The 20,717-nt window shown below is 46.7% G+C and overlaps 2 protein-coding genes across 3 annotated transcripts in view; both read right to left on the bottom strand.

Annotated features, from left to right (window-relative positions):
• Positions 1–2,119: 2,119 nt before the first annotated feature.
• pam16 (presequence translocase associated motor 16) lies at positions 2,120–4,587 on the bottom strand. Of its 2 annotated transcripts, none has more exons than XM_086055331.1 (5): positions 4,456–4,587; positions 3,918–4,002; positions 3,074–3,210; positions 2,750–2,815; positions 2,120–2,288 (listed from the first exon to the last, which is right to left on the bottom strand). In XM_086055331.1, the coding sequence occupies exons 1-5, from the start codon at positions 4,456–4,458 to the stop codon at positions 2,199–2,201; spliced, it is 381 nt and encodes a 126-aa protein (XP_085911457.1). In that variant the 5' UTR covers positions 4,459–4,587; the 3' UTR covers positions 2,120–2,198. The 2 variants fall into 2 exon arrangements, with proteins under 2 accessions (XP_085911457.1, XP_085911456.1); XM_086055330.1 differs by having other exon boundaries at positions 3,918–4,021; positions 4,457–4,540.
• A 509-nt stretch (positions 4,588–5,096) lies between these two features.
• The window catches only part of coro7 (coronin 7), a 74,540-nt gene continuing 58,919 nt past the window's right edge, over positions 5,097–20,717 (bottom strand). The window contains exons 10-28 of the mRNA XM_086055326.1: positions 12,067–12,121; positions 11,904–11,961; positions 11,475–11,620; positions 11,286–11,384; positions 11,102–11,206; positions 10,304–10,463; positions 9,796–9,971; positions 9,612–9,720; positions 9,390–9,476; positions 9,162–9,304; positions 8,970–9,074; positions 8,620–8,705; positions 8,025–8,166; positions 7,860–7,949; positions 7,679–7,795; positions 7,090–7,225; positions 6,924–7,015; positions 6,600–6,686; positions 5,097–6,175 (exon numbers count right to left, since the gene is read on the bottom strand). Coding sequence (XP_085911452.1) covers positions 6,167–6,175; positions 6,600–6,686; positions 6,924–7,015; positions 7,090–7,225; positions 7,679–7,795; positions 7,860–7,949; positions 8,025–8,166; positions 8,620–8,705; positions 8,970–9,074; positions 9,162–9,304; positions 9,390–9,476; positions 9,612–9,720; positions 9,796–9,971; positions 10,304–10,463; positions 11,102–11,206; positions 11,286–11,384; positions 11,475–11,620; positions 11,904–11,961; positions 12,067–12,121 — 2,002 coding nt within the window. The 3' untranslated portion in view covers positions 5,097–6,166. The remainder of the gene's footprint in view (positions 6,176–6,599; positions 6,687–6,923; positions 7,016–7,089; positions 7,226–7,678; positions 7,796–7,859; positions 7,950–8,024; positions 8,167–8,619; positions 8,706–8,969; positions 9,075–9,161; positions 9,305–9,389; positions 9,477–9,611; positions 9,721–9,795; positions 9,972–10,303; positions 10,464–11,101; positions 11,207–11,285; positions 11,385–11,474; positions 11,621–11,903; positions 11,962–12,066; positions 12,122–20,717) is intronic.

The raw sequence follows: 20,717 nt of genomic DNA, 5'->3' as shown, positions 1-20,717 counted from the left end.
TTAGGGGAGGTTTTGTCCTGCGTTCAACAAACTGTGCCCAAAATAGTCAAGTCGGCAAAAGTGGGATATTCACATTATGCTGGGGGGGGGGGGTCCAAACATACAGTGCCGATTGCCAAGTCCAGCTGGACTGACAATGAAGCCACACGATAGCAAACTGCCTCCTTTGAACAAAAAAGTCTGATGCAAAAGGTTTATCATAGTATCATAGAAAGCAGTCGCCATGCACTTAGTATAGATGCCATTTCTTCCATTTGTAGAACTTTACTGATGATTTTAGTTTTGGGTCGGGGGGGGGCGCTATCGAGTGCGCAAAATGGATGAGAAGAGGCAGAGAGGATCAACGCAGAACATTTCCTTAAGACACTTCCATCTCCTCCTCCTTCCATCTGTTCCGTTGGAAGCCTTCCTGCCGAAATTTGTTGTTGCCATCTTACGTACATATTTTATCTGGATGTTTGGACGAGACATTTTTTCCGATGTTGAATTTGCTTCTCTTCCGTATAAAAGCTGCTCTGACTTCAGCTTCTTTGCTGTCTCAAGGCTGAGTCTTGAGGTGGTTGAGGAGGAGGACGAGGACGAGGACGAGGTGGTCTGGGATTTGCCCGTTGAATTACAGATTTGAAATATTTGAAGTGCCGCTCGCATGAACGAACGAATCAAACGAGTAGGTTTTCACCCTCAATGGGGTCAAAGAAGTGGATGCTGTATCCCCATTAGTCACTGGGAACAAATAAATGCCTCTCCCAAATAGACTTTCCAATCAAAGTAAAAACAAAAAAAAAAAAAAAGAAAGTGTAATGACCTCAGTTCTTGGGCGGACAACGAACTGGCCGAGATAAGACGAAATAGAGACATTGAAAATCATTCCTGACGATGAAGAGAATCTCTCTGCATGAGCGATGTCATCAGAAGCAGGTGCTAAGTAGGCTAGACGTTTCCGTTCCCATGGCAACAGTGAGCCCCACAGATGCGGCGATGGTTTTCCTCCTCCTCTTCTACTTGACAGCCGAGGACAGACTCCGCTAGGCAGCGGCCATCGGGTGACGTGACGCGACGCGGATCCTTGTAGGATTTACACTGTTTCCACATCAAATAAGCTCCATTCGTCAGTTTAACCCTATGAGTTCCTTCGGTAACCAAGTTGCACTTTTCTGATCCCTTCGTAGGTCGTGGGAGGCTCGTACTTTTCCCCGTGTAGACGAGCTTCATTCGCGGAGTCATATTTGTAAAAATATCCACTGAATTTTATACATTCTAAAAGCGGTACGTGCTCCAGGAGATTTTGAACTGCTCTCGCAACATGTTGTGAAAAGCGGGAGTGCTGATGTGATTTCACAAACTCAGTCGGCGTCATTTAAAAAAAAAAAAAAGGGGTGCCATTGACTGGAGTGCTACAGTGTTGCACAAAGGGTTAATAGGTAAGACTACGGCCAGTCGAGGCCTGTTCCAAGTTCTGTTTTTCTTTTTTTCCTTTTTTTTTTTTTGCACATTTGAATTGAGATATTCTGACAGTATTTTCATTTTTCCAAGTGCCTTTTTTACTATAGGTAAAATATAGAAGTTAAACATTATATGGTGTTAAAAAAAGAGCAGATTTTATGAAATATATATATTTTTTTCCTGGTTTCATGTTCTGTGGTCGAACATGCAATAATTTTAGTTGTAAAGTCTCCAATTGCTACGACATAGCAGTGTTCTCCTGTTTTGGAGGAATTTCATTACGATATTGATAAAAATGTCAATGAAAAGAACTGTTTAATAAAATTGCATTTGATAAAAAAAAAAAGTTTTGTTTTGGTGTGTGTTGTTTTCCAGGTCAATCCACTTAGGTCCACACCAACAAGAAAAAAAAAGTATTGTACAAACCACCTGAAGATGTTTGAGGGAGGACTGGCTGACTCCAAAGAAAAGTGCATTTCAATAAGCCGAGGTGGAATGAAAGCAAGGGTTAGCAACCGTTTCAAAGTGCGGCTGGGTACGGAAAGCATAAGGAGGGTATAAAACGCTGGATTTAACGACCACACCAATTTGACGATACAATTGAAAATCGCTGTCCAATTTAACGCCAATTGGTAACCCGCTTCCAGTGAGGCGGTCAAAAGACAAAGCGGAGAGGTAGCGAAAGGGTGACATTTATTGGGGTATAATTTACAGAGGGAGCGGAGGGAGGTGTGACGTGCTTTCCGTTTCATACTTCATGTTTCCGTGTTTTGCTGTGATTGCTGCTTTTGTTGTTGCGCTTCGATATTTAGTTCCTCATCTAGACGCTCTTTAGCCCGCACCACCTGCACACACAGACAAAGTCACAATGGACACTAAGGGCGGCCTCGAATTGAACAACTCGGCTGGGGGATACGATTTGGGTTGAGTGGAGAGGTTCTTATTGACATCTGTTAATGGTCTTCAATGATGTTCATCTTGTCGGCTTATTAGTGAAGTAAGTTTAAGATTTCTTTTTTTTTTCTGACAATGATGTTCTTATTCTTGCGAAGAGAAAACTCTCTTACCTTGCTGACCGTTTGGGCTGTGACTGCAGCCTTGTGACAGCCCAAACGGTCAGCAAGGTAAGAGAGTTTTCTCTTCGCAAGAATAAGAACATCATTGTCAGAAAAAAAAAAAAAGAAACCCTAAGTCTTCAATCATTGCTTGAATTTTCCCAACAATTAAAAGCTGCCACTTTCATATTTGCAACCTCACCACAGCAACAGAGAAAACTGCCTCACATCAACCGCTCAAGTATACTTACTTTTGATTGTAAGTAAAATGAACCGCCTACAGACTTGTCGTTGACTTTGAAGAGATGTTCGTAGTTCTGGAATAGAATGCAAACAAGTCATTGTCAGTGCGAGGGTATTTCAAACAAAGAAATATTGAGGTTTTGTTATTATTCAATCATACAAAAAGTGGTTAAGTCTGTTTACATTGGTTGGATTATTGTTGAAAGGCGGTTCTTGGGTATGGGGAAAATTGTTTCAATGAATGAAAACAAAATGGAGGTCAAGCATTATTTCACTCGTTGTGTTCGAACGTCAAGGTTACAGGTCATGTCAGTGTCAGTCATTTTTCTTACCTTCTGGATTTCCTCTGGTTCGAGCTTGGAGACGTTGAGAATCTGCTGGGCCTCTTGTAAACTCATCCCAGAGATGCTGGTGGCGGCGGCGGAATGCTGACCGGCGCTGCTTCGTGCCCGTGCTGCCGCCTGACTCGCTGCGAAAACGACAATATTATTTGTGACGGTTTCATATCACACAGTTTCACACACTATATATATTTTTTTAAAGAAATTACATTTGTACAATATGGGGCAGTACGGTGAAAGGGTGGTTAGTACATCTGCCTCACCTAAGGTTCTGTGTTTGCGCTCCTGATGTTACTCACTAGGCTGGTAACTTTGAATGGTCTTGTTTTGGTGCAGATGAGGAGAATTTCAGCTTTAAGCAATTTAACGTGAACCAGGATTTAATGTCAGACAGACATGAAGAAGACGAGTTGGCTTTGATTTACCATAAAGTTAGAGCTGGGTGTCATTCACAAAGCAGATGAAAAGAATACTAAATTTGCCTTAAATATTGCCAATGGGAAGGAAGTTTAGTGATGAATAGAAGAGGCCCAATGACGGCGCCTTGAGGAACACCTCTGTAGTACACAATCTAACAAAAATTGTGGTTTTATTTTTACGGTGTTGAATTAATGACATTTAAATGTAGTCAAGCAGGGAATTTGATATACAAGTAAATTGCGTTAAAAGCTTCACCATGCAACAAATTCATCTCAACGTACAAGTACTAGCTTGAATACTTCTAGAAAAAAAGGGCACAATTTTGGATACAATTCTCATCACTTGGACACAAATTCCCAGTACATGATGTCAGTCACCATTATACGCTTGCTACAATTTGAAAGAGGAAGCATACCTGCATATTCTTGCTGTAAGGCCCGAGCAAAAGCACGGCCCACCACCTGAACCCCCATCACGATGACTTGTGCTAAATACTTAGCCTGTAGCGCGCACACGCGCGCACACACACACACACGCGCACACAAACAACATTAAACACATGGGTGACACAGTAGCACATTGGATGTCGCTTCCACTACTAACTGACATTTCTGCACACAAGTTGGCATATTTGTAGGACAACGACATGCTACTAGGAAAGCAAAATGGTCACTAGTTGTGCAGTTTTAATTTAAACTAGATGCCAAATAAATAATCAAAAGTCTATGCAGAGTTAAGCACTCTGCGCTGCTATTAAATGTCAAATGCGCAAGCCACTTAATATTACACAAACATGACCACAGAATCAAGTCATGTCTTTCTATTAAGAATCAGGTCGGGAAGGCGACTGTCCTCTTTCGCGACTGTAACAAACGCGAAGCTACGACAACGTCTACATTAGCAAGGAGTGTTTTCGTGAATGACACATTCCATGAAATAATGCCTTCTCTTACCATTTCGCCGCCGTAAAACGTCTTTCGGAGAACGGAGGTCTTGTTTTCACATGCAGGAAGAGCATTGAAGGTTATGCGGAAGTGACAATGTGTCAGTGTTCATGAAAGGGCTGCTCGCGTTTTAGCATGTCGACATCCAAAGGCGGGGAGGAGAACTGCAGCTCGGTTTCCATGCCCTGCGGTTAAAACCTTTCCCCATTTAAAACCCTTTAAACGACCAACTTGGTGGGCAAAATAAATCAACAGTATATGTTTTCCTATATTAACTGCAAAATGTAAACTATGTATGACTGTACAACTATGTTAATCCTTTCTGTGAAAAGCTCAGTGTAAATCAAATTTACTTTGTTACAAAAGGACAACTTCGTGTGACTATATAGTAAATAATATTTATTTCAAGTTTTATGATTTTAATAGTTTTAAAATGCTTCTTTTAATATACTTGGATTTGTTGAGTGTACACAACAAAGATGACCCTTCAAACGATTTAAAAATTGATAATAGGAACAAGAGGTTTTGGACAATAGAGAGAGACTTAAAAAGTAAGCAAGTTATTTTTTTTCAAACTGAAAGCTAGAAAAAATGTTTATAACACTACATAGTCACATCAGTGGCGGTATAATAACCTGAGAACAATCAAATAGAATCAAAGTGAATTTTAATGCTAAGACAATGTTGGAAAAAATAACAAACATGAACCTCATAACCATGGAATGTCCTCCACCATATTAAAAAATGATCCCAGTAGTATTCCGAAAATTACATGACAAAGTATGGCATCTGAGTGGTAGAACAAGCAAATACAGATTACAGTACAGTATATCATTGCAGCAACACTGAGAACATTCGCAGTTCACATGCATCCATTGGTGGTTGTAAACAAACTCTGATCCAGTTGGTTGGAAACGACACACTTTCCGCTATGGCTTAATTGTACATTTGGACTAATACTGTACAGTTATGTCATTTAAGAGAGAGTTAGAAATACTAAAGCCTAGAATTAAATGTTTAGAAAATAAACATTTGGAGGAAGTGTTAATCAAATAAGCCTTACAAAGGAACCTGAAACCCAAACGACCGTATGTGAATATCCCTCCGTGTAGAAAATATTCAAATACACCTGGTAGAAATACAGTAGCAATCGAGGAATAACAAGGAAATTTAGAACAAGTAATAATGTAAAAAAATCCAGTTCATGGCCAAATATGAAGACTGGTGACCCTGTGGTATCCTTACACTTGTGTGAAGACACTTCAGTATTTCATCTAACAAACAGTTAACTTTTCCCAGATAACAACAACTAGAAGACGATAATTATCTTGTTTTTTTTTTTTAATATGTACCGAAGAGGAACCCTTATGCAAACTACACCCACAATAGTAAACACATCGTTAAGTTAATGCCACTTTTTAAAAGAACTGCATGTTATTAAATGGAAATTGGTGCTTCATAATGTTGACCTTTCTTTTTTTTTTGTTGGACCATTTAGTAATGGAGTGAGAGTGAACCAAAAGCCAGATGAATTCCTGAATCTTTCCGTGACACAATTAAGACTTCCAGCTAACGATTGGTAACATCATCATACAGTGACAAATGCGCCGTTTGAAAAAAAGATCTCCAATTATACAGATTTGCTGGAGTGACGCCGGAAGGCAGGGAGCGTATTTCAGCAGGAGTGTGTGGGTGTCCTCTCTCCTGGCTCCGAGCGCCTTCAATCGTCCTGTGAGACCCAAGACACAAGACGCAAAAGAAAGTGACGTTGGAGCAGGCACGCAATACATCTGCATACGTTTTGTTATACCATCTGTTTGGGTGAGTGGCTCCACAGTTTGTGTTCAAATATCAGGTTCGGATTATCACGTACGTGACACCAACGCTATTCATTTTTTGAACTTTACTGAAAGAATTGATTGATCAATAAAATATTAAATGAAGTTACACCCACAAACAAATCTGTTCAAATGTCATGCTTTGACACTCCAGCCCCCCGGCCCCCCCCACAGAAAATGGAAGATTCTGATGATTAAGATGATGCATCAAGGGTCCGACAAGTCAGAAGTGCTGAATTTGAAAGAGGCTAAAATTTACAGCAACACACACAAATCGTCTTCAACCTCGGAGAGGATTCGGTTTCTGGCACTCACCCACTCGTCGTCGTCGACGCCCTCGAAGGATTCCTGAGGCAATGGCTCGTCCATGTTCCCCAGCTTGGCAACCATGGCCACCAGGAGCTGCGGCGCAATTGGGCTCAAATTATACAGCAGATCTTCACTGCATCCATGCTTTATTCCCATGCAAAAATGTCAACGTGTCTTCGGTACTCAACAAAATCAAAGGAAGCGACCTCGCCCTTCCAACCCACCTGGAGGGGACTGTATTTTTTTTTCTTTTTTTAAAGTCTGACATAAAACCTCTTCAAATAACTTGTTGCTTTTTTGGTTTCACGTGTTTCAAAGGTTTACAGTCACCTCCTCTTTCTTCTGCTCGTCAGTCTTCTCCTCCAGGTAGAAAGACGAGGGCATGTACTTCCTCACCGGGGCCTCTTTGGGGGCTTCGCTGACTGACGACACATCAGCGAGCCGTCACGTTGACAGCCAGACACAAAATCATACACTAGGCAGAAAAACGGCGCACCTGGCGTCATGTCAGCGGGCCTCAAGCTGATCTTCCTGTGCTGGCCGTCGCCGTTGCCGAGCCAGGCCGAGGCGCTCAGCGCCGGCTCCCAGCACGCCGCCGTGTCTGGGAACAAGTCGTCCTGGAAAAACTCTTTCTGCGCGGCAAGACACAGAGGGGCGCCATACAAAAGGGCGGGGGCATTCCAGGAGGCTCCATCGCGGCATGCTTGGCGCCAAAGACATCCGGGGGTGGTATCGAAAGACCACGTGAAGCTCCTCACCTCACATCGATATAGTCGGCACCAAGATGCCACAAGTTGGTGCCGAAGCATCATGGTGCTCCTCAGTTCACTTCAACATACCGCATTTTCCGGACTATAAGCCGCTACTTTTTCCCTAGGTTTTGAACCGTGTGGCTTACAAAGCGGCGCGGCTTATCCGTGATTTTTTTTCTCGGAAAAATAGAGTGTGTGCGGTCCTTAGCATCGAGATGAAACAAGTTGGCGCCTACGACGCAGCGCGCGACGCTTGCTAACCGAACAGAAAATGTCCGAAGGCAATGGGGAATGGGGTTGAGTCGCCGAGCCGAGGCGTCGCGGTGGGCTCACCTTGACTCTTGGCACCTTGAACACCAGCGGCTCCACGGTGGCCTTGGTGAGCATCAGGGCCGCCGCTATCTCCACCTCGCGCACGTTGCACTCGCTCTTGGGGAGGAAGGCCAAGCCCTGCGGCCCGGCCCGGCCCGGCACATGAGTTGGAGCCACTTTGGAGGATTTGACTTGAACGTACCTTGTGGGGCTCAGGACCGTTAAAGCTGCTGCACTCCACAAAGTAGGGCTCCTCGGGGACGATCTCGTAAATGTGCACCCGGGTGTCCCCCTTGAAGACAAAAGCGTCCCTCGGCTATTGACTTCACACGCGTCCTATTTTCCACAGCAGCAGAGTCCTCCTTACCTTGCCAGTGAGGAAAACCACACTGGTGTCCGGGTCGTAGAACGGGATCAGCGTGGAGGGGGAGACGTCCACAGAGAAGCTGGCCACCGCGCCGGAGGAAAGCGAGGCGGCGGCGTACAAGTAGAGGCCTCGCTCGCTGCGGCTACACAGCAACACGCGCATGTCGGTCTTCCGTCGCAAGATTGACGTTTGAATTGGCTCACCGCAAATAGTTGCGCCAATCCGGAAGGAACCCACCTGAACCCCCACCCGCCCGACCAGTGTCAAATTCGACAACCCGCGAAATCTTTGGTTAACACCGTCGGTGAATTCAAGCTAACGACACCACCGGATGCCAACAAAGTATGCGTGACTTTGTTATTGTTTGGGAAGAAAAATCTGCAAATATGCAGATTTACAAATGCCAACACGTGGCCGCCTTTTTAACCTTTTATCAAATCTGTGAGCCAGCTACCGGTTGGATATACGCTTGTCAAATAAGACATTTTCGGAGACCATTTTGAATAACGGCCTCCCCGCCGCATCTGCAGTTGACGTCATTGTACCAGGTGACCCGTACAGGAGGAATGTAAGGTAGCGCCGATGAAGCAAGTACCTGTCGAATCCAGACACCAGCAGGTACTTGCCCTCGCACACCCACAGCACACGAGCGCCTCTGTGGCCATCGGGGCCCGGCCCCTCCTAAAACGCAAACAGGAGGTCAGGAAACATTTAGTCGGCAGTGGATAAAGACAGACCTCATGTCTCGCTCACTTTAGCTTGACTCATATTTAGACTTGTATGGGAGAGCGGTAGCGAAACATTGCTTTGAACATTGCCTGGGCGGTCAATCAAAGCTTTTTTGTCAATTCACATGACAGGAATTCACACATGGCAAAAAAAAGCAACAAAAAAAAAAAAAAAAGCACAACGGTACACTTTGTTCACGTATTCACGTGCACTAACCTGCACAGGCGCATCCGACTTGCGCGGGTCGTAAAGACGAATGTTGCCATCTTTGCACACCGTCACCAGCAGCTTGCCGTCTGGACTCCACGCCATGCAGAACACCTGAACCGCAACCACAAGAGGGCGCAAGAGTCAAGAAATAAACAAGAAGACCGCACAGGGAGGAAAAGCATTTGACTGCGGGCCCACCTGATCCTGGTGTCCGGTGAGGAGGCGCACCTGCTCGCCGTCTTCCAGGTTCCACAGTCGGACGGTGAGGTCATAAGACGAGGACGCCAGCAGATCGCTGGCCAAAGGGTGGAACTTGATGGAGTAGATTTTCTCAGTGTGGCCTGCGGGGAATCACATTAGGGCTGCCGTTGCTCATTTTCTCTCTGTCCTCATACTGTTAGACGTCCTCGTTTTGGATGTTGTCACCTCGCAGGATGAATTCAGGCTCGGTCAGAGTCTCCGCGAGGCCGCCCTCTGGTACCCGCCACACTCGGATTTTAGCATCCTCACCGGCTAGACACAAATGACGCGCGCATGTTTTACCACATGACACCTGAAAGCAGGTTGCCCAGGTTTGTTTGCTAAATCGGGGAAAGACCTGACGGGAAAGAACGGCGCGCGGCCGCTCTCCGCTCTCCGCTCACTCACCCACAGCGAGTCGATGTGCGTCAAATGGGTCCCAGCAGAGGTCCGCCACACTGACGGAGTTCTGGATGGTGGGCAGGGAAGCGTCCGGCAGCTTGCCCGGCCGCGAGCGCTGGGACAAGAGCCACGTCTCATTCTTTCAAGTCACATCTCGAACCGTCGCTTTTTTTCCCCTCCCCCGGCATACCTGAAAGATGGCGATCTGGCCGCCGGATATGCCGAGGGGCACGGCGGCGTGCAGGCGATTGACGCAGAAGCCGTCGCACTCGCCCGGCGTGGTCAGGTTGAGGTCGCGCACGTTGGTGATGTGCGCGTCGCGGTGCAGAACCACGCCTTGGATGTGTCGGAACTTGGAGCTGGCTCCTGGATCACGCGTCATTGACAGGTAAAGACACGGCAGAATATCACAATGATTTGCTGGACACAAAATGCTACAAATAAATTGCAGCCAAATAAATGAGCAATTCAAAAATATAAATACAATCAATGTACATTAAAGTTCAATACTGTACGTACATTTAGTGTACAGGTACTGGATTTTCCAAATTGTAAGACACTAGAACATGGCGCACAATTTGAAAATATTCAATTCAGTGAACACTAGAGGGAGCTAGTACCACACCGCTAGCGTTCACTGTGGTTGTTTCTATCTTGCAGCTAGGTCAAACGTGCATGCGTCTGCTGCGTGTTCAGACCGAGGAAGTTGTGGAAGGCCTTGGCCGCCTGGCCTGGACTCGGCGAGGGGACGAAGCCCGACGAGAGCCCCGAGGTGGACGAGGGCGAGCGGGATGCGGCGGCGCTGCTGGTGGGGCTGCTCACAGGACTGCTGGAGGCGGAACAACCGCGTGGCGCGTCCTGTCGCAAACAGTTGAGCACATTTTCTCTTGGCTACAAAACAAAAATGCAGCTGGCACCTCAGCCTTCAGTGGGGACTTTGCAACACCACCGCCAGCATCATGCCGATACGTCGCAAAAACAATACAACAGCATGCCACTGTGCCGTGTACGTCATCTGGGGCAGTTCAAAACCCATATTTAGCTGACGACAGAAACAAATTCAATCAAATATATCATATTAGTCACTAGAAATGTCATTATTGAATGTATTGAATCGTGTGCGTAAATCCTTTTGCAATTCAGAGTTAGCTGGAACAAGTTTTGCTCTGACCGACCAATCAGAGGATGGACAAATGCTGACCTCATTGAGGACATTCTGAGGACAAATTGGTAATTGGATTGTTTGATGTTTCTGGAACATGAGCAAGCATGACTTGTGAAGGCCTTGACATGGCTGAAATCTGATTGGTCCCCGAAATATCTAACATCCAGACACGCGGACCGGAAGCAGTGCGGCCATGACAAACGGTACGAAATGAAGACAAGAGACGGACGGTCGGGGAAGACGCAAATCGAATTTCATAGATTGTAAATGTAGGGCAGTGTTTCGGCTTTGGTGGCCCTGACCGCTGGCAAAAGAATGAATATATTCCCACCTTGCTCTCACCGGCGATGAGATCTTTCCTTGCCGGCGCCGGATTGGCCGACGGAGCCTTGGCGGCTTTGGGCTGCTTGTCCGGGTGGAGGCTGACTTTCTGAACCTGAGCGCAAAGCACAGCGGCCAAAATTGGAACCTGCGAGTCCATCCATCCATCCATCGTCCACGGAAATGTCCGTCACCTGCTTGTTGCCCCCCCGCCACCACTCTTCCGCAGCCATGGCCGGACTAAGGCCCGCCGTGTCGGGGTAAAGGTCGGCGTGGAAGTCATGGCCGGAATTCTGATGGAAAGCGCACATGGCGGGACGTTGAAATGTTGTTTGACAGCATGCGCCGCATGCCGCCGTGGTGGTACGTATGAAAAGCAAAACCTTGCGAGGGACTTGGTAGCTGATGGGCACGATGCAGTTGTCGGCCAGCTGGAGCACTCGCATCACTTCGCAGGACATGACGTCCAACGCCAGCTTGGGCACCATGGCGACGCCGCGCGTTGACATGTCGGTCAGACAGTGGCTCACTACAGTTGGACGAACGTACACAATCAATCAGCTAATTGGCCAGCAGATTTGGGGCGATTACAGAACAAGAAGAATAAACAGCTAAATGATAATATTGACATATTTCATTGACAAGGCACTTTTAAAAGGGCACATTTTTTAGTTTCAAGGGAAAATACATTTCATTTAAAACATTAAAAAAAAGAAAGGTAAGTTAACAAAAGCTCGTAGTGGCACTTTCTGCAGCTGCGTACAGAAGAACAAAAACGGCACAGTTGGAAGAAGCAGATGAGCAAAACTGGCCTTGAGAGAGGAAGGGATCCGAGGTGGACACTTCCAAGCAGTCCGCCACCGTGTCGCCCTGTGCAAACATAACACCTCAAAGTAAAAAAAAAGAACTACAAGTGCTTTGCTTTACTTTGCTACATAATGGTCAGGAACATGCAAGCGAGAAAAGCAATGTTACCATGCCAGCCAGCACCAGCAGACCAGTGTCAGCATCCAGAAGAGGAATCAGCGTCCTGAAAGGAAAATACACAAAAGTCAGCATTATTATCCTTGGCAAGGAGCACTTGGGATGACATCTTATTCAAACGTGCAATTGGAAAACCTCGCCTTTTTTCTTCTTTCAACCTTACGATCAACTACACAATCTATGAATCATTACAGACATGACCCACTAGATGGCACCATACACCTAAAGAAAAAAAAACTCAGTTTTTCTAAAGTCCCCCAGCGACTTGGCGGTGGAAGTGCTGCCTCCAGGAGGGAAAATACATGCAGTGGTAACATTATGGTCTCTTGCTTAATGTTGGAAGTTTATGGTTCAAGTAGCCAGTGGTGGGGGGGGGGGGGGGGGGGGGCCTGAAAAGCCACTAGGTTGTCAACACTTTGTCGCAACGCCCCAACCCCGCCCCTTGTCATCATGATAATACAAGGCCTTCTTAGCATTTTCTGTACTATATTTGCATGGAAAGACATCTAGAAACTGTTTGAAATTGTGTAAACAAATGTCTTCAGGGTTATCGCAGAAGTCAACTTAACTCAATTTCATTTATAGAGCCCATTAACAACAAGCACAGCTGAAGTTAAATGAAGTTAATCCGGTGGCGGCTTTCAGCCAGCGCCACCCATTTGCAGTCTGGACGCCGAAGGGTGAACATCTGCTTCGAGTCTCCACAAGTCCCCAATAACACCACGAAAAAAGTGGCTCCATTTGTTGCTAGCCACTTGAAAAAATTCAAGTCACTTTAGGGGACAGAAAAGTTGCTTGGATGGCAACAGCGAGTCACGCCCTTCCTCAAAAGAAACGCATTTTAAATGGAGCGCAACAAGTGGATATTAGGTGTTCTTTAGTCTGGATCCTTTGCGTATTTTGACCGAAGAATGTCAGAGAAATTCTACTAAGGCACCTGGGAACAGTTTTCGAAAGAAAGACATTTGCATAACATGTCATCGGATGTGGTGCGCCAACGCAACAGACGGGAAAGCGGGACGTAGCCGCCTTCTTTCAGCTGGAAAATCTCCTTCGTGATCTTATTAGTCCCCAAGCCGTTCACACAGCAGCACCACTTTTTGTGCTAAAAAGGCATCATCAACAACATTGATCTGGAAGCAAAGAATGGCGCCCACAACCTGAAGTGAGCGACGGACGGCAGGCAGACTTTTCTGCGGCCACGCTTAGCCGGCCGGGGCAAAAGCGCGTTCCCACGTCCGAGTGAGTCCCGCAGGGAGTCGGTAAACACCTCCATTCCCACAGCGCTCGCTCTTCCGCCCGCACCGCCGTCCCCCCGCCGCTCCCAGCGGGCCTCCAAACCAATTATTCCCCACTAAATGCCCTTCCCTTTACTTTGGGCCCTTATCTGCCTTTTTCTCACAGTAAACACACAAGGAGCTAAATAGCGACATATTAAGGGCGGCGCTTTATCGCCGATAGCGGCCTCGGTTTTACGAGCCTTTTTCATGCTTGGCTTCACCGCGGGCCCGCTTTCCCACACGCGTGTACACAGACACCCGCACAAATGTACACATTTACATTTGCCGGTAGGCAGGTTGTAATGCGGCGTAATGATGCGTGTGCGCCGGCATTAACGACGGGGGGCTGAGTTATGAGCCGATTGTGGAATCACATGCACCCAACGAAGGAATGGTGTGAGTGTACTACGTGCTAATCCATCACAACACACACTAATCGCAGAAAAACTGCATGTAAACACACAAACAGACACACGCACGCGCACACGAGGGGTAGACCGATCATCGTCAAAACGCTGAATATCGGCATCGGGCTTTTACAAAAATCTGACGGAGGATAAGAGATCCAACTCAAAAGTGTGTTTACTTCTTTTTTTTTTTTTTTTTAAAGTTTAAAATTTCAGTTATTTTGACATTTTGCAAAGCTTTACTTATTTACTGTCGAAAATGAGCTCTTGACCCATTTTCAGAGAACATTTTGAGACATGCTGACGAAGCCGCAAGCTCCCTGAACTGTTCCTTCCACTTATTTAAAACAAAGACGCCCGGCGACGAGGCTGGACACGACTAAATTGAGCCATTGGAAAAACACGGCAATTGCTTGAGTGCGGCGCACCTGCCGACGCGTGGCAACAGAAAAACTGCAACCCTGCTTCAGGTTTTAAGCCTCGACAGACGGTACAATAAGCCAGACAATGGGTTAGCTATTTCATCCAATTTGGCTAACTTTTGACCCAGCACTTTTAAGAACGTACTGTATCATTTTTGGACGGAAACCACCAAAACATGGCGCGACTGTCAAGGAAGAAGCCAAGCGAGGCAAACGGGCAACAAGAAAGGCCGGCGTGCGGATATCTTCAGAGGCTGATCGCCACGTTCACAGACTGCGCCCGTGCGTTCAAACGCGGGACCAAATCTTCCCTGCACAGTAGTAAAAGATCATCTTACGTGATGTGGAGAGGAAAATAAAGGCCGCTCCCCAAATAGAGGCCATTTCCAGAAAGGCTGTAATTAAATGTGCGCATCCTAGCAACAAAGCCAGCTGACATCTCCTCCTAACTGGAATCTATTAAGACGCCGCGCGAAATAAAATCATCTGGAGCCACATTAAGACGCAGTTCCCCGCCACATGGGAACGCAGTGTGGTCTCGCACACGGTTCATGCGCGCCCATAAAAGCCCATCTGGGAGCCATGAAAGCATGAGACGCCCCCCAAAAAGTCCCGTGTCATATCATCGATCAAAAAGGTGAAGCAAGTCGGAGAGAGTTATGGGTTGAGCTGACCGAGATCAGTATCAAAAGACAGGTAGGAGGACGACGACTGCGGACTTTGGGGGGGAGGACGACCGGCCTTTCTTGTGCCAAATGTGGGCGGACCACAACAAAGACTTCAACGCTCAAAGCTTTGATGCAGTCGGTCCACGCAAGACTTTGGCGGAAGATTTGTAGTCAGAGAAAGCTGTCCCAAGTGACAAATGCTTTTATTAAGCACATTGCCACGGACTGCTGGGCCCTTTGACAGAGAGACTGAACTCAAAATATTTCATCAGGGTCTGAAAGAGGCCTTCGCTTGAAAATCAGGCGCTGCCATCCGCCCGTGCTTCTGTAGCCGCGTCGAGCCGCTCGTCTGGGTCGCTACAGTAGTTTGGTGCTGCAAAAGTACGCCCGCAAGCTAGCAAAAATGACTCACGGGATTTTATTTCGAGCGATCAGAGCTGAAAAGGAAAATGCGGCTTCTGCTGCATTGTTTGAATTCGCATCTGATTTGTATTCAGTGTGTCTTTGGATGGATCTGCAACAAATGAATGAAATGTTGCCTTCTCACTTGGAGCTCGCGGTGGACCTGCTTGACCGGCAACTCTTGGCCGCCTTGGCTTTATCTGTCACCTGCTCATCTCATCTCATCTCATCCCAATCGGAGGGGGGAGCGTGTGAGAGTTGCAGTGCTGCAGGATTTCGGAGGGCCAGCGGGATTTTTAATCAACTCAGCTGGGATTTTATCAACTTCAACAATAACCCCCCCCCGCCAATCCTCATTCGCCCATTGACTCCAAAGGCAGCCGACCTGCAGCACGTTTGGCCTTGTCGCAATCTTCAAATACTTCTTGGATTGTTGTGAAAAGTCATTCTCTCATGCACATCCAATCAGAATTGTCAATTTAGGAAAGGCTTTTCCCATTCCGAGGGAGCGAATGCGAATTGGAGGAAACGTTCCGTGAGAATGAACAAGAATATGAGGAAATAAAGCGGACATTTGCAAAACTGTTGCGAGTTTGTTGCAGTTCAAATTCAGTGAAAACGTCCTGTCCACGTGCAAGCCAACACGGTCTTTTCAGACACAAGAATAAAAAGTTCGGTCGCCTTGGCAACCCATCAGACAAGCTCATGCCAGCCTTGTTTATTTAGTTTTTTGCCAGATGTCTTCCAATTACACGTTGTTACTATTAACCAGACATGAAACATGTACCTGTAAGGTCAAAATAATTATCTTCATTAATCTATTTCGCTTCCCTTTGATACATGCAAGTCATAACAAGTAATGAATTATAATTGCTGCCTCAGTGCAACCGTCAAGAAATAAGCCATCACATTTGCCAAATGGCTCTTTTTATGTTTTTCCGCCGCTTAAGCCGGTTGCTAAACATTTAGCTTACTTGAATGCTGCCCCCAGCAAAGTGATGTGTTTTACAGCTTTCTGGAGCTGTCTTCAGTGTGTGTGTGTGTGTGTGTGTGTGTGTGTGTGTGTGTGTGAGAGAGAGAGACCACGTGGGGAGCAGAGCTGTATTTTTTGGACAGATTTCATCGAGCTTTATCTCCATAAGCACATCATCAGCATTGATAATTGCAGCCACAAGCTTCGTCCGACTAAAGTTTTCTAGTGTTTCGCGGGAAGAAACGGATTTTCTTCTTGTCGCTTTGTGTTCAGACTGTGGAAAATACGCTTCTCGTGGCCCTCGGGGAGGAAGACAACAAAAAACAAAGAAGTCTAAAAGGATAAGGCGCCTCCCAGCCAACAAAATGTTGATAAGTTGATAGATCCAAGAGTGGTTCAGGTCAGCGGCTCAGAGCGCTTTTATGAGGTTGGCCTTGGCGGAGGTTCCCGTTCCTTTTGAGTTCCTGAGTTGTGTGATGTCATTTACTGAGACACAGCCCCCCAGCCTGATCCAATGTTATTACACTTGTTTGAGGGTATCGGACACAGCTAATGGTTTTAAATACACCTTCTCTGCACATCCGCGGGTGTTCACAGTGTCCCATACAAAGGTAGAAGTGGTGTGGAATAATCCACTCGTGATTAAAGGGAATTCATGAGGGGGGACGGCGCAAGACGATCCTCTCCGGGAGCCCGGAGCGGGTGTTAAGCACTGTGTAAGAAAGTCAAGTTAACTGGAAGTATAAAGGTCAGAAATGGTGATGGTGGCGCATCATTGAGATAATTGACTTGAAAAGAACTACCACCAGCTGTTTTGTATAACACTTTTGGGCTTTTGATTGCCACAAATGTGTTAGAACAAGTTACGGCTGTTAAAGATAAAAACAACAAAACCGTAGCTTTGAAAGCATGCTAACTCAGTGTGCTACCTTTCTGACTGCGTAACTAGCTACCAACGTAACAACCTAGCTAATCTCCTAACAATGTACTTACCTCTCGAAATACCTGTCTACCTTACTAGCTACTACCTGTTGGGCCAAAAGAAGTCGATATCCTACACTGTCCTGTATATCGAGTGTGTGTAGCTGGGAGAGAAGTGTTTGGCCTTTGTAGCAAAAACCGACCTACGTACTGTCGCTAACAAGCAAACTACTTATGAACGGAAGCGCGCACTGACAGTATGTTTCCTATAAACTTCCTACCTGGTTACTTCCCTTCCCGCCCACCGACATAACTCCAATTTGTGTTCATTTCACCCTTTGTACAAAGAATGTGCGATTCACACAAAAGGATCCGTAGCATCTTTAGCTTTGAGACCAGAAGGGCGCTAACACTGGTGAAGGCTTTACATTCTTAAGCTTCGCGTTCCTGGATGCTCAGCAGGTGCTAGTTTGATTCCTTAAGCACAACATACTTTCTGCTTGTGCGCGTGTGTGCGCGTAGCTTGCGGTGTTTCATAAGAGCAGCGGGCCTGGCTGGCTATTACCTTCAGACGCCATTTCATTAGAAGGGAATTAGGCTCGACGGAGGGGAAGAAAAGCCAGGCTTGTGGGCCAGGAGGGGCCAGCTGCGGGCTGACGTGCCGCATAGACGGGCTGACAGAGACGTGAGCAAGATATTGTTTTCAGGACCTAAACTTGTCCACTTCTTTTTGCACTCGTGTGAACCTCAAAATTCTGTGATGTGCAGACAGCAGAGGGAATAACCTTAACGTGACGCCTTTGTCTTTTGTACACAAAGCCTGAGAGTTAGCAATGTTGTGTTCTTTAAAGGGGACATTTTAGGAAAGCATACGCAGTGCATAAGTATTCGATAATTCTCGATCCTCGGGTGTATTTTGCTCGTGTCCGATCCGTACAAAGCCTCCATCAATCTTCGGTAAACTGGCCCAGAGTAGCAAGGTTGTAAAGCAGCAGGACCTCTAACAGCGTTTTTCCTCTGCTGACTGGCAAGCTAAACGGCAGACGCGCACATAGACGCGCACACATCCTGGGAGATGCTTATAGACAGCAGCGAAGGCCCGGAAAAGGCCCGTTCCGCATGAAGCCCAGGGTTCAGCATCAAGGAAGCCGTTTTAGACAAGCCGTCGACTGGGGGGGTCCCGGGAACCGGGTCCTGGGAGTCGGCAGCCGCCGCCGGGAAGAGTCACGGTGGCATCTCACGCGCTAATTAGAGGCAGAACCATACTGAATCTTACAAACGTTGTCATTTGCCCGTACGTATCTGTATCTAATCGTACCCATTATTTTCGAATGGCTGCTGTCACGTGATCGGAAATCAGCGTAAAAAAGCAAACATGATGTTACGGGTATTGTGACAGAGCGCGGGGAACCCTTGTGTCCCTCGGACGCGTGTTGCGGGGCTACTGGGCTCCCCCTTTTCGAGGACGCGACTCGGGCCTCGCAGAAAGCTCTCGCCTGCGTTTCACGACTGCGGTTAGGCGACAAAAACACAATCAGATAACGCTGATCAAATTGACATTGGCTGTACAGATTCGCCAAGTGCGGCGTACATAATTGAAAAGCTGTTTCCACCTGTAAAAATGACGCCAAAAGCGCACATAGCAGCTTGAGAGGTATGGAACCACGTCACGCTTGAGGGAGGCGTGAGAGAGTGCTTGCCCGCCATCAACAAGCAGTTGGAGTAGCGCTTCAGCTTAATAATATTTGTAGGCTGAGCCCTGCCACACGAGGCGAAAAAACGTGCAAAATTCCTGCCCCCCTAGGATTTTGACAACAATAACTCCACTGCACACTCAGTGAACGGAGATCCGAAGCCATACATCAGCAGTCGAGCATTTGCACCGCGTCCCGGAGTCCCGACTTAAAGACGCGAACATACGCTCCGTGTCCAATGATGTGTTACAGCCGACCAGTGAGGGAGATGATGTCATCCGGCGTGGACTGCGGTGCGCTTTGTTTGTGTGGAAAAGTGCACACACTGACACACAGCTCAGCAGTGACAGGCAGGATGAAGCCACTTGGCCCATCTTGATGAGCTCAACAGACGCACTCGGATAACACAGGTCACCACAAGTGCCACAAATCTTGCCTTCAAATTATCGCAAAGGCCCATCCTCTTACCACACACACACACACACACACACACAGGCAATTATATAGCCGAGTGCTCTCATGAGAATTTATAGTCAAGCTGTACTGCGGCCTATAGTGCACAAAATAACGTCCCCGAGTTCAGCTATTGTCCCAAAAATGGTGAAAGGCTGAAAGCAGCCTGTTTTATAGGGTTAGAAATAACCCGTTGCAGGGACGTGCTGTTTATAAGATATTTGCCAACTAATCTTGTGTCCTACAAATACATTTTGATGCCACTTTAGGGCCTTATTTGTTTGAACCCTTACAGCAGGCCATTGTTGAAATGAGCACTAGGTGTGTGTGTGTGAAAGTGAACGGCCACCCGTGATGGTGTTTGCGTGTCCTGTAAATGCAGATAATTTATGAGCATTTCACTTTACTGTGCTCTCTTCATTGTTCCCATGAGAATGAGTTCACACAATAATGTACAACTACAGTATGTGAAGCATGAGGCCCGGCATGCAATACCTGACAACAAATACAAGCTCAGAGCAAGTGTTAAGGGGGAAAAAAAACCCCAAAACATTCATATTCAACCCACAAATGCTCATGAATTGAATTACATTTCGATAGCAATTGGCTAAACTCTCTCGAATTTTGGAAGGACTCCTGGGAATGACCCAAAATGGCCGCTTGGAACCAAAATGGCAGACTTCCTGTCTTTTTTGCTCACGGCTTCTTGAGACCCATTTGTTGCCCTCCTCATTTCATTTCAGAGCTTTTCATAAAATGAAAAATGAAAAATGAAGACAAAGCGCCGATCTTCTGTTTCCAGCTGGTTTGGGCTTCCCAAGTTGGAGTTTGTCCGTGGCGAATTTGACTGCAAACTTAACCATGCTTAGAAAACGTTGACGTCCAACTGTGATGCCACGATTGGCCTTCATTCGGCCCAAAATCTTCCAGTTGGTGCTCATTTGGCCACATTTCATAGAGCGCGAGCACTGGAAGCCATCCAAAATGGCTGCTTCAAACCAAAATGGCAGACTTCCTGTCCTTGAGACATTTTGTGAGTCGTGCTATGATAGACTTGGCTACCCAATTCCGTGTCAGTTAGTGAAACCGGTGCGCGGGGCTGTTTTTTTTTTTTCAATGTTGTTCAATGTTAGGTTTACCAAAAAAGATGATGTGGACATTTCGAGAGGCGCCTTTTGCCCATTCACATTTGCACAGCGACTGACTGTTTTGTCTGTCGCTTATCAGAGCGGCCGCGCAGACGCAGGTTTTTATCTCGCAATCTGTCTGCAAAGCCCCTGGAGGGTCTCCGCGCGGCGCAACAAGTCAGCGACTCAAGTCCACATGCAACTTTTTGTGTCCGTACTTGCCACACTGCCTTATCTCTGTCTCCTAGCAATAAACTTCCACTGGCGCTGGATAAGGATCTTTCAAAAGCCCCTG

This window comes from Filicampus tigris, chromosome 16 (assembly GCF_054856515.1).
Source record: "Filicampus tigris isolate MCC_2025a chromosome 16, RoL_Ftig_1.0, whole genome shotgun sequence".
In the NCBI taxonomy this organism is placed as follows: Eukaryota; Metazoa; Chordata; class Actinopteri; order Syngnathiformes; family Syngnathidae; genus Filicampus; species Filicampus tigris.
The sequence above is the reverse complement of the archived record's forward strand: the minus strand, read 5'-3'. Positions and strand labels throughout refer to the sequence as shown.